At 42.1% G+C, this 12,907-nt stretch overlaps 1 protein-coding gene, 1 non-coding gene and 1 pseudogene across 2 annotated transcripts in view; all 3 read left to right on the forward strand.

The window, feature by feature from the left end:
• The window catches only part of trnar-ccu, a 73-nt gene extending 64 nt beyond the window's left edge, over positions 1–9 (forward strand). Inside the window, exon 1 of the tRNA in view lies at positions 1–9. This exon is cut by the window's left edge and continues 64 nt beyond it. This is a non-coding gene — a tRNA (tRNA-Arg).
• A 560-nt stretch (positions 10–569) lies between these two features.
• On the forward strand, positions 570–6,298 carry LOC122332947 (annotated as a pseudogene).
• Positions 6,299–9,801: 3,503 nt separating this feature from the next.
• LOC122330554 (tumor necrosis factor receptor superfamily member 17-like) lies at positions 9,802–12,879 on the forward strand. The gene is made up of 3 exons (XM_043227680.1): positions 9,802–10,072; positions 10,147–10,323; positions 12,343–12,879. Exons 1-3 carry the CDS (start codon positions 9,982–9,984, stop codon positions 12,564–12,566), a joined length of 492 nt encoding a protein of 163 aa, XP_043083615.1. The 5' UTR covers positions 9,802–9,981; the 3' UTR covers positions 12,567–12,879.
• The last annotated feature ends 28 nt before the right edge of the window (positions 12,880–12,907 follow it).

Below are 12,907 nucleotides of genomic sequence, written 5' to 3' on the forward strand. Positions count from 1 at the left end.
TCTGGGGTGAAGCTTACTTTTCTTTCTTCTGTGTTTATTGTGTAATTCAGCGCGCGGCAGTCGCGTTACATAAACGTTATCTCGCGTGCGTGCGTCCGCGGGGATTTATTTCGATGTTGTTATGTCACGAGGAAGCTCTTCCCTGACGGACTTCCCACTTTATTTTCAGTTTCTGCGGGACTGAACGTCGCCGACACAAACATGCCGAAGAGCAGCGTCTGCGCGTTAATTGTCGCGTGCTTCGTCGCGGCAGCGGAGGCGACAGTAAGTGACTCGTTTATTCACCCGGGCGCGTTGCTGCGTCGTGAAGCGATTCGATCTGACCGTGTGCGCGGCGCGAAGTCCCCGTCTCGTGTCTTTAAAACACTGCCATTGTTTTCCGTGTGTTTTAAGTGAGTTAGAGAGCGATCCCTGACTCTGCGGTTTTGAGAAGCACATGATCCTATAAAACTCAACCTGAAGGCTGATACGAGACTCAGTTACTGAACAAAACGATCAAGTTTTACAGAAATATAACACTTGATAGAATGGCAGTGCAATGCATAATAAAATAAATGATTTAAAGTGAAATGCAAAGTTGGGAAAGCATTACAGAACCTGTTTGAGACTTATTTTGAGCGTCTTATTTTACAATGCATTAGTTTTACATCTGAAGCTCGCGCGCGCACATGATTTGTTAACAGGTGAAATCGTTTCGCTTCAGTGTTCATACATTATTAAAGTTTTTTATTATTATTATCTGTTAATATTCAATTCGTCTGCTCTGACATGAACCAGCAACGAACACTTAACTAGTCTTCGAAACCGAGTAAGTTTGGTTTAATTTACGGTGTTTTTGGAGATCAGTTTCTCATTTCAAATCCTGCAGAGTTCCTCTTCTGATTGAAACGGCATTATTTCGGAGGTGTTTTGAGGAAGTCGCGGGCGCCCTCGTGAGTCACGTGTGTGTGTGTGTGTGTGTGTGTGTGTGTTCGCTCCAGAGCTGCTGAAGGCCACGGCGTACTGGGACTCGACCCACAAGGCCGTGGTGCTGAAGGAGGGCGTCCTGGACCGCAGGGCGACGCGCGTGTTACTATAACGACACGCTGTGGTCGACGGGATGGGGCGTGCTCGAGATCCGCGCGGGACGCGGGCGCGCGGCGCAGCGCGATGACGTCACCATGTTCCTGGCCGGATATCTGGAGGGTTTCCTGACGGCGCCGTGAGTCTCCGGAAGTCATCCTCATCCTCTCTTTTTTTTTTTTTAATTGGATTTTTTAAATTAAAATAATACAATAGACAATACAAAACACAAAGAACAGGGATTGAGTAAAAATCTAAATTAAACACGCAATCAAGGCCTTCGGATCACTCCGAGCGCAGCGGACAGTTTTGATCACCTTTCTATTAGTGCTTCTTTGAATAGTATAACAATAGCTTTCCAGTTCTTCATAAAACACTGTGAAACAGGCTTCTCTGTTAGAAAACTTACGAGTAGATTCATAACAAAAGTTTCGGCATTCATGTCACCTTGGCTGAAATGTCCAAAAACAACTTTTTCAAAAAGCAAATGTACCTTTTGATGAACACGGAGACATCATGCAGCAACTTTGTGAGCGTCCTCATCTTCTCAGACCGCCGACCTTCATTCAGACGCCGTGAAACACAGGCGCTGCTTCATTTTTATTACTGAAATAATTTCCTGCAACATCATTGTTTTTTCATCATTGTTTATATATATATATATATATATATATATATATATATATATGAGTATTAAATATATATATATATGTATATATAATATTAAATGTCATAATGGTGTAAAATTATATAGCTTACAATATAAAATGGTGGTATTTAAACAAAACTGCTCTCATCCAGATGTGTGATGTGGAATGTCAGTTTATTATGTGTTTCTGTAACGAGCGACTAATAATAATGACTGGTGTGTGTTTCAGGCAGATTTTTGATCATTACACCAACATGTACCCGCAGCTGATCGAGAATCCCAAAACACTGCTGGCTGTCAAACGCTTCATGGCGTGAGTGACGCTCCTGTGTGTGTGTGTGTGTGTGTGTGTGTGTGTGTGTGTGTGTGTGTGTGTGTGTGTGTGTGTGTGTGTCCCGTGTGTGTGTGTGTGTGTGTGTTATCTGTGCTTGTTCCGACTGTGTGTGTGTGTGTGTGTCTCAGGAAGCAGGACGACTGGTCCCGGCTCAGGTGAAGAGTAACTCGTCTGATCCTCTGTGGATTCACACGGGCCTGATCCTGGCTCAGCTGGACGGGCTGCAGGCCGGAGTCACCGACTGGGCCAAACAACACGGGAGGGCGGTGAGAGCAGAGCGGGGACAGCTGCTTACTTTCCTTACCTTTTCTGTTTTATCAGGGTTGCTTTTCTGTTATTTTTTCCTATTTCCTACTTTACAAATTAATTTAAAAATAAAATAAATTTAAAAATAAAATTGTTCCTTTTAATTTTTCCATTTATAGAAAAAATTTTATCATCCATTTTCATTACTATTTATTTAGCTAAAGAATATTTTTTTTAATCATCTTATTACATCAAAAGGTTAAAAGCAAGGTTAGTTAGCTGGTGTGTCTTCTCGTCTCTCTCTGCAGCCTCTGTCTCAGTTTGCCTTCCAGTTCCTGAACGCGGTCGGTGATCTGCTGGATCTGATCCCGCGCTGGTTCCTCACGGGACGTCCAGCTTGAAGCGGTATAAAGCTCCTCCGATGGGCCACTGCTCTGCGCTCATAAAGGTATCAGACATCATGGAGACTGACGTCAGGAGAGCGTGTGTGCTGCTTCTCAACTGCTCTGTGTTTCAGATGTTGCCTGGCTTTGAGAACCTGTTGTTCGCTCACTCCAGCTGGTACACATACGCTGCCACCATGCGCATCTACAAACACTGGGACTTCAGACTGAGTGAACCACACACGGCCACCGGGACTCTGTCCTTCAGCAGCTACCCTGGTACTCACTCTCATTCATTCACTCTTTCACTCTCTCACTTTATTCACTCACTCTCTCTCTCTCACTTTATTCACTCACTCTCTCTCTCACTCTTTCCTTTCTCTCTCACTCTTCTTCCTCACTCTCTTTCTCTCACTCACTCTCTCACTCTCTCACTCTTTCACTCTCTCTCACTCTCTCTCTCACTCTTTCACTCATCTCTCACTTTCACTCACTCTCTCACTTTCTCACTCTCTCACCCATTCATTCACACTCTCTCTCTCTCTCTCTCTCATTCACTCACTCTCTCTCTCACTCTCTCACTCTTTCTCTCACACTCTCTCTCTCTCACTCTCTCACTCTCTCTCTCACTCTCTCTCTTTCTCTCACTCTTTCTCTCACTCTTTCTCTCACTCTTTCTCTCTCTCTTTCACTCAGTCTCTCACTTTCTCTCACTCTTTCACTCACTCTCTCACTCTCCAATTCTCTCTCACTCACCCATTCATTCACACTCTCTCTCATTCACTCACTCACTCATTTTCTCTTGCTCTCATTCACTCACTAAGTGTAAGGGTTTTTTTTGTTTGTTTTTTAAGTTGAATTCGTGCATCATGCAGTGCGTGGTTTGTGCAATATATGAATGTCTGATGTCTGTGTTTTCAGGTTTCCTGGTGTCTCTGGATGATTTCTATCTGCTGGGCAGCGGCCTGATGATGACTCAGACCACCAATAACGTCTTCAACACCTCTCTGTACTCCTTCATCTCTCCTGCCAGCCTGTTCTCCTGGCAGAGGGTTCGACTGGCACACACGCTGGCAAAGACGGGAGAGCAGTGGGCCAAAACCTTCTCCAGATACAACTCTGGTCAGAAATCATCATTCACTCCTTTACAGAAGCTACTGGTCCGCCCATGTCTCATTGTGTTTTCCGTCTGATCCTCGCTCAGGGACGTACAATAACCAGTACATGGTTGTGGACACGAGTAAAGTGAATCTGGGCAGCAGTCTGGAGGACGGAGCTCTGACGGTGGTGGAGCAGATCCCGGGGCTGGTGGAGTATTCGGATCAGACGCAGGCGCTGCGCAGAGGTCACTTTCACTTCTTTGTGACTTTGGGGCTGAATGAAACCCGGACATGTTGTACATCTTGTGTGTGTGTGTGTGTGTGTGTGTACAGGTTACTGGCCGTCCTACAATGTGCCGTTCCACCGCAAGATCTATGATCTGAGCGGATACGAGGAGATGTGGAAGCAGTACGGCGAGGAGTTCTCATACGACCTTTGCCCTCGCGCTAAGATCTTCCGCCGCGACCAGTCGTCCGTCAGCGACCTGAACTCCCTCAAACACATCATGAGATACAACGGTAAACGAGTCACAGCATCTTCTAATGAAATCACCTCTAGGCTTCACTTCTTTAGGTAACTAGATTTATAATAAAAGAAATTAGATGACTAAGTTCTAAACCTTTTAATGCAGCTGGACACTTGATTTAAGATTCATTTCGTCTTAAGATTTATTTTATTTATTTAAGGCACACACACACACAAATATATTATATAGTGTTGTGGGTTTGTTTTTTTTATTATTTGAATTGGTTTATGTCTGGAATTTTCAACCTTTTTTTTTATTTTTTAGCATAGTATATTCTTTTAAAGTATTTTCCATTTGCATTTCTTTTTTTTTCGTGTACACACAATCATACACACATACTCTCACACACAGAGACACACATACTCTCACACACACACACACATGTATGTTTCATGTGCTCCAATTAAAACATAATAACTTATGACTCAAGTTTCTTTTAGAAATTTGTCCTTTAAACATCTCTCAGTAAAGCCGTGTGTGTAGCGTCAGCAGCTGTCAATCATCATCATCTCAATCTGTGCTCAGATTATAAGAGCGACCCGTACTCGCAGGGCGACCCGTGTAAGTCCGTCTGCTGCCGTAACGACCTGCAGCAGCACCGAGCCAGTCCTGGAGGATGTTACGACACCAAGGTCAGCTGACTGCCTGTCATTAACCAATCAGAGCGCGTCCTCTGCTCTGCTGACGCTGTGTTGTCGCTCAGGTGACGGATCTGCACATGGCGGAGGAGTTCACGGCCGAGGCGGTGAACGGGCCGACTACAGACGGAGGGCTTCCCGTCTTCTCCTGGGAGGCGTTCAACAGCACGTCCCATCAGGGTCTTCCTCCCAAATACAACTTCAGCTTCGTCCTGATGCAGCCGCAGCTCTTCCACCCCTGAGGATCATGGGATTTCTCTACGCCGAGCACACGAACCCTTCAATCTTTCCATGCGACGATTAATTTGATCCATAAAATCAGCACCGAACTCTACAGCTGCCACGTGACAATCAGTCCAGGACTTTTTACTTCTCTTTTGATTGCTATATTGAGGAAACCATGTTTTGTTGCCCATTTCCATCACGCAGGATAAAAAAAAAAATTTTAATTTAGAATTACCATAAATAATCAGTTACTGGAAATAAGATATATGCAAGTCCAAATTGATAAAAGATAAAATGTCAATGTTACGATGTCACACACACGAGGGGAAAAAAGTGGAATTATAAAACGCAAAGTTAAAACCGACAAACCTACGAGGTAACATGTTTAATTACGGTAAACTGGGTTGAAAGTCATAACTGTGAGGTAAAACGTCAAAATATAGTATGGTACTACGTAAAATATGCATAATCCTGATTTTGAGGTAAAGTCAAAAATGTTAAAATTGAGGTGAAAATGTAGTACGATAAAGTAAGTTATAATTTCGAGGAAAAAAGAGGAAATGATGACATGCAGGTTGTAACTGACAGGGTAAGACATGACTTAAATTATGACATACTCGGCCAAAATTGGCGTATCAAGTCAGAACAGGCAAAAAAATAATAATTTACATAATAGGACTCAATATGATTTAGTTTTTTAATTTAACATAAATGTTTATTGGTATGTCATAATTCTGACTTTCATCTCATAAATATGATTTATGTCTAAATTTTGACTGTTTTGATGATTTACTGAAGCATGACTTTTATGTCGTGGTAGAAATGGGTTTCCATAAATTAACGCAACACAGATGAACATCTTTAAAAGGAGAACGTCAGTATTGTTGTCATTTTTAAAATCTAGTCAAAGATGCGAGCGAACAACACGAGCAGAAATGTTTGAATGTAAACAGTTTTGTGTTGTTTGACGACTCTGCTGCTTCTCAGATCTCTTCTCTCAGGGAACTGACTCACAAGTGCCTTTGATAGTATTTGAGCATCGCTGTCAACCAACGTTTTTGTAATCTTGTTTTTTTTTGTTTTTTTTCCTCACTTTGATTCAACCAATGAATGAATGAATGAATACAAGCCTCATCTCTTATTCTTGAGTGGTTTTTTGGACACCAGTTTAGTAAATCAGTTATTCTGCTCTTTTTTTTTTCTGCAACTTGGATTTTTTTCAGTAATTTTTGTGTGCATGTTGTTCTTTGTTTTTTTTTGGTCAAAAATATTGGCACCCCAGCTATTATGTCAGAAAATGCAACCCTTCTCTCAGAAAAATGTTGTGGTACTCATGTTTATTTATTATTTCTGTTTGTTAGTTAGAAAAGTCAAATCTGATATAATTCCACACAGAACCCAAAAAATGCATTGGACCAAATTAGCACCCCCTTTGGAAAAAACCCAATGGTCAATCAATGGCTTTCTGTAACGCCTGTCTACTGGATTTTGGACCCCTCTTGTTTTGCAGACTGCTCCAGGTCAGCTGTTTTGAGATCTTTTCACAGGTGATCTATGGGATTCAGATCTGGACTCATTGCTGAACTGAACTCAGAACCGTGCTTTCTGAAGTGTGTTCGGGGTAATTGTCCTGCTGGAAGACCCATGACCTCTGGTGGAGATCCAGCTTTCTGATACTGGCCACTGCGCTTATACCCCAAAATCTAATCTGATGATTTCATGTTAGCGCTCACACATCCAGTGCTATGTGTGTCTAAATACAAATCACAGCATCACATGCTGGAAAAGGTTTTTTTTTGACAAGGTGCCAATAATTTTGTCCAGTCCATTTTTGAGTTCTATTTGAAATTTGATGTGTGCTGTGTGTGTGTGTGTGTGTGTGTGTGTGTGTGTGTTGCAGTGCAAACAAAAGCAGTAAGCAGGTGATTACCAAAACATTTGGAACATTTTTCTGAGAAAAGTGTAGCATTTTCTGACGGGATTGCAATTTTTTTATAGCCATGACTATATATGCATTTATTATATAAGATTTTATTTTCATTTAACTAGATTTTTCTAGGTCTAAAATTTCCTTCACATATCTTGATTTCTTAGCATTTTTACGTTATTTGAGTAAAGATTTTCTTTTTAATTTGCAGCCCACTACTCCACTCCAGTATTATTTTTTTCAGTCTATCCGTGTTGTTTCTCCATATGTTGTTGATGTTGGTCTTTCTCTGTTTATCTTTATTTCTTTTGTTCTACTTTTGACCCCTTGACCTTATTTTTCCTCACAAATAAGTAGAAATGATCATCGTCATTCATCATTATTCTTCTAAGCCATGATTGAGAGGAGATCATCATCTGTTTTCCTATGAATGACCAAAACCACCAGTGAGTATAATGTGTTTGTATGTTCACAGCAGTTTCATTTCCATCTTTCATTTTTGCACTTCAAAATTTACTCTACAGATAATTTTGAGGTTTTGGTTTTTAAACATTTAGAGGAAAAAGTTTTCTTTTGTGGTGAGTAAGAAAAAATCTATACAAATAAAATGCACAATCATGAAAACAGTGAATAATGTTTTTATTTTGACTTTCACCCCATTGTTGGCTTATATATATATATATATATATATATATATATATATATATATATATATATATATATATATATATATATATATGTGTGTGTGTGTTCTGGGGGGCAGAATTCAGTAGTGAGACAGCTCTGGTAAAAAAACTGTTCCTCAGTCTACTTGTTCTAGTCTGGGGGAATCTGAATTGCCTGCCGGATGGCAGGAGGGAAAACAGTTTGTGGGCAGGGTGAGAGGAGTCCTTAAGAATACTGCGTGCTCGACGCAAACAGTGTTTCTTCTGGATGTCCTCAATGGATGGAAGTGGAGTTCCTGTGATGCGCTGGGCAGTTTTCACCACCCGCTGCAGTGCCTTGCTCAGCAACAGAGCAGCTCCCATACCAGACTGTGACACAGTTTGTTAGGATGCTCTCTATTGTGCAGCGATAGAAGTTCACCAGGATGGCTGAGGACAGCTGGTTCTTCTTAAGTTTCCTCAGGAAGAAAAGACGCTGGTGAGCCTTCTTGACCAGGCTGGAGGTGTTGGTGGTCCAGGACAGATCTTCAGAAATGTGGGTTCCCAGGAACTTGATGCATGAGACAGGCTCCACAGCAATCCCATTAATGTGGATGGAATCATGTGTGCCTCTTCTCACCTTCCTGAAGTCCACAATGAGCTCCTTGGTTTTGGTGGTGTTAAGGAGCAGATTATTGTCTTTGCACCACGTGGCTAGATGCTGGACCTCCTCCCTGTAGGCAGTCTCATCTTTGTTGCTGATGAGACCGATCACCATAGTATCATCTGCAAACTTGATGATGGAGTTAGATCCAAACACATGCCTGCAGTCTTGGGTGAAGAGGGAGTAGAGGAAGGGGTTCAGCACACAGCCTTGTGGTACACCAGTGTTGAGAGTGACAGTAGTGGAGCGGATGTGGCCTGACCTAATATGCTGAGGTCTGTTGGTCAGGAAGTCCATAACCCAGTTACACAGCGAGATGTTAATGTCAAGATCTCTGAGTTTGGTGATTAACTTAGAGGGTATGACCATGTTGAATGCTGAGTTTAAGTCAACAAACAGCATCCGTGCGTAAGTGTTTTGATTTTCCAAGTGTATGACTACAGAGTGCAGTACAACTCCTATTGTCTTGATAGGCAAACTGGTGGGGGTCCAGTGTGGAAGGCAGAGAGTCCTTCAGATGTGACAAGACTAGTCGCTCAAAGCACTTCGTAACGATGGGTGCTACGAGGCGGTAGTCGTTTAGGCACACTGGGCTTGGGATTTTCGGCACTGGCACAATGGAGGTGGATTTGAGACATGTTGGCACAGCTGCGTGGGCAAGGGACATGTTGAAAATGCCTGCACATGCTTGTAGTACGCATCCAGGGATACCGTCTGGTCCAGCAGCCTTGCGCGCGTTAATCCGGCTCAGTGCGGTGTAAACCTCTGAGGAGGTGAGTGTGATGGGTGGGTCGGTTGAGGGGGTGATCTTGGTGATCGTTTCATTATTGTCTCTCTCAAAGCTAGCATAAAAGTCATTAAGCTTGTTCAGATAGAACGGTCTACTCTTAACTATGAGAAACTATATAACAATATTCAAGGAGAAAAGGTATATTTTTTTCAAAATTATAAATTATTTTATGCCAAAAACCATTAGGATATTGAAGGAATAGTTCACTGGAAAATTAAAATTCTGCGATCATTTATTCACCCTCAAGTCTGAAAAAGTTTGTAAGCGGGGTGTTTTGGGTCACCATTGACTTCAACGGTAGGGAAAAAATTACTATGGAAGTCAATGGTGACCCAAAAGAGCATGATTACACATTTTTTTGATATATCTTTCTTTGTGTTTGGCAAAACTTCAGGGTGAGTAAATGATGACAGAATTTTCATTTTCCAGTCAACTATACCTTTAAATACAAATCATGTCTCATGAAGATATTTAGTCAATTTCCTACTGTAAATATATCAACATTTAATTTTGAATCATTTGACTTAATTTTCACTTTAGTATTGTTAAATGCTGAATCAACAGATTCTATTGGGTTTATGATATCTGTCTTGAGAGGTAGTGCAGATAACAACATGTGGTTAAAAATAAAGTTCAGTTTCCTTCTGTTTCACTCTTTGTCTCTCTAGAGATTCGATCAGTGATTCATTCTCTCCGACATCACGAATGAAGAAGTGAAACAGCGCTGTGTTTCTCTCGCTTACCGTGATCTCTCCATCTCTGCCTTTGTTCTCATCGGTTTTATCAGCAGTGATGAACAGGAGGCCGTGTTCTTCTGGATATAAATGGGACTCTCTGATCAAGTTTTGCGTCTCCCAAAGTTCTGGTCCACTGACGCCAGCAGGTGAGTCACGCTCTTGAGCAGATCTGTGCAAGGTGCTGTGTGTTACGTTGAGTTGGATGTTTTCGTTGCTCTAGCGGTTTCTCCGCCGGTCCCGAAGCCGGTGATGAGCAACAGAGATCAGCCAGAGTCCTGGTCCTCCATCAGCCCCAGCACGTGGATCTGTGTGGGAATGGTCACGAGCAACTCTGTTCTGGTGCTGCTCCTTTGGTTCATCATCTACAGACGCCACAGCAGGACCTCGCAGAGCACAGGTACGCTCCAACACTAGAAAACTAACTTTCGTGATTTTGTGAGTTTCTTCGGCCAATGAACCAGAAAAACACTGACAGCCAATCAGAATCCATTTGACTTTAAAGAGCTCCATATCAGAGATGTCCTGCTTGCCTCGTCTGAAATCGTAATTGGGATCAGTTTGTCACCTTCAAATGCTTGTTATTCGAAAGAATGTGAATACTGCAGGTTAGTTTCTTGGGGAAATCGTAATAAAGCTCAGATGTATTGACGATATGTAGTTGAAAAAAACACCCAAAACCTGTGGACTACCCTGTGGGTTTTCCATACTAGACAGCTTGCAGAAAATTCTTGAATTTCAGTCAAATAAATTCTCTTTCGTCTGTGTAAAACAAGTAGCCTATATAATACTTGGTTATGTCTGTAGCATACCTAAATATCTGTAACTGCAAGAGAAATCAATGGAGATGATGTGAGAAAACTAATAACTTAAAACATAATAAGCCGTTCATGTCTAATTTCCAAATCCCCTTACAAAAATTACCAATGGTTTTACTACAAATCAGCATGGTATTTGAAGTAAAACTGTGTTTATAAATGATAATCAATATGACATGGTTACTACACTATTACTACCATGGCTAATTTTTCGTAGTTACGATAATTTGATAGACAGCGCTAAGAATAAACGCTCCCTTATCTTGCGTGTGAAGCAGAATTTAAAGCGCATCTGTTTTTTTTAAACGGCGGAAGAAAAGCGTACGGTCTAGAAATCGCAAATTTTAGAGTGACGCACGCATGCTAGTTGCAAGGCAAGCAGTGAAGATGGCACGTGATTGCGTCGAGAAAAAAAAAAATCAAAGGAAAAGCAGCGCGGTGGAATGCAAAACACGTTTTTGTTCAGTAGCCTAAATGGGCTTCCAACCAACGAAAGCTCGCGCGGACACTTTAGCGAGTTTCTGTTCCTCGTTGGGGTCAGGAGGGTGGCGAGGGGTCTTCAGGGACGGCCCCGTGTCTCCTTTCCAACACAAACACACATGCATCCGTTACCTCAGGACGCAGAACGCTGGTCTGAAGCCAGCGGAAACCCCAGCGACGCTACTGCTTGCTAAATTTAACCCCTGCAGTTTTCGACGTAACCAGGTGGTCAGTAAGTTAATACTGTTCATCACCCGTCGGCGTGGTTGTGATTCAGTATTCTGTGGCCTAATATTTGTGACTAACAAACGTAGGCGGTGACAGAAGTTTGCCTTTGAATCAGTCGCTGTCCCTGATGTACGTCGCTCGATCATTCCAGAACTGGTTTGTGACACCATACCCATACACCTGAACCAACTGCAAACACGTCACTGAAATCGACGATCACGCAGAACGTTGTTTTCTACCACTCTGGGTTTCCGTTCTTGCTCCATGGTAATGACTGACGCAGTTTGAAGACGTTCGCGTGGAAACGTGATCTCTGTATGATCTCACTGAAGATTGACATCATTGGGATCAGGTGTGAAATCTGAATCATAATGGCACCATGATTCATAAGTAACTCTTTTTTTTATTTTAGAAGCATTTAACCCTCTCTGAACTGAAAAATCAAAGTAATTCTACGTAGGTAAAATGAGTTAAATGATATCTTCCACTGTTGTCCATTAGCTTTAGCATTAGCTCAACTATTCAGTAGTGACCACATTTACATGTGCATGGGTGGGCATAATGCAGTTGTTTGTATTAATCAGAGTAATGCTTTAATCTCATTATGATTTACATAATGACCAGAGCAAAGCAGTTTCCATTGTTAGCTACGAATTGTGGTCACATTTTCCGCCGTTATTCAGATACCTTACTGCACAGCGGAAATTATGGACCCAGAAAGGGTATGTATGTTACTGGCCACTGTTTTAATTTGATTACGTCTAATGTAACACACACTCATATGGTTGTGAAAACCGGAAAAAACATTTCTGACGTCTAGATGTTTTTGTGCTTTCATCGTAACGTTTAACCGCAATGTTGCCATAATCACATTAAGTGTATCTGTCCCGCAGGTGAAAAGGACTCTGCGCCTCACACCCTGATAACCATAGAACAGGAAGAGAAAGCCCTGTCACCTTTGCCTCGCGTCAACGGCCAGAGACAGGAAGTGCCGATCGACGAGGGACCCTGTGGGCGGAGCCTGTGTAACGGAGGGGCGGAGCACGGGCTGCCACTTCCTGCCACAGAACTGGGATACTCCGCCCTCGTCACCACCAAAACCGGTCAACCTGTTTAAGCGTGAAGAGTAATGCGAGCAGCAGAATTAATACAGCGGCTAAATATCCAACATGGCAGCTGTGTTCTTCATGAATCCAGCTCGTATTCACATTCACTTCAAACTATAGACCTCATGAAATCAAAACTGCAGTGGCGTGGATCTCCGTTCATGAACCTCATGTGAAAGGAGATGCAGAAATCGGTTCACCAGCACTGGAATCTGTTGATCCTCAACAAAACCGTTTTTAAAAAAATTTGGGAGATCTCCAGCACACAGATGATATTTGTTCATTTTTTTCTTTCGCCCCGACTTTGTTCATTAATCAGCCAGTTTGTATAATAAAGAATCTAAATAAAATA

This window comes from Puntigrus tetrazona, chromosome 3 (assembly GCF_018831695.1).
Source record: "Puntigrus tetrazona isolate hp1 chromosome 3, ASM1883169v1, whole genome shotgun sequence".
Classification (NCBI taxonomy): domain Eukaryota; kingdom Metazoa; phylum Chordata; class Actinopteri; order Cypriniformes; family Cyprinidae; genus Puntigrus; species Puntigrus tetrazona.

Coding starts and splice junctions, on each gene's coding strand:
- LOC122330554 (XM_043227680.1), top strand. CDS start 9,982: ATGAACAGGAGGCCGTGTTCTTCTGGATATAAATGGGACTCTCTGATC. Junction 10,073..10,146: donor TGGTCCACTGACGCCAGCAG/GTGAGTCACGCT, acceptor TCGTTGCTCTAG/CGGTTTCTCCGCCGGTCCCG. Junction 10,324..12,342: donor CAGGACCTCGCAGAGCACAG/GTACGCTCCAAC, acceptor TCTGTCCCGCAG/GTGAAAAGGACTCTGCGCCT.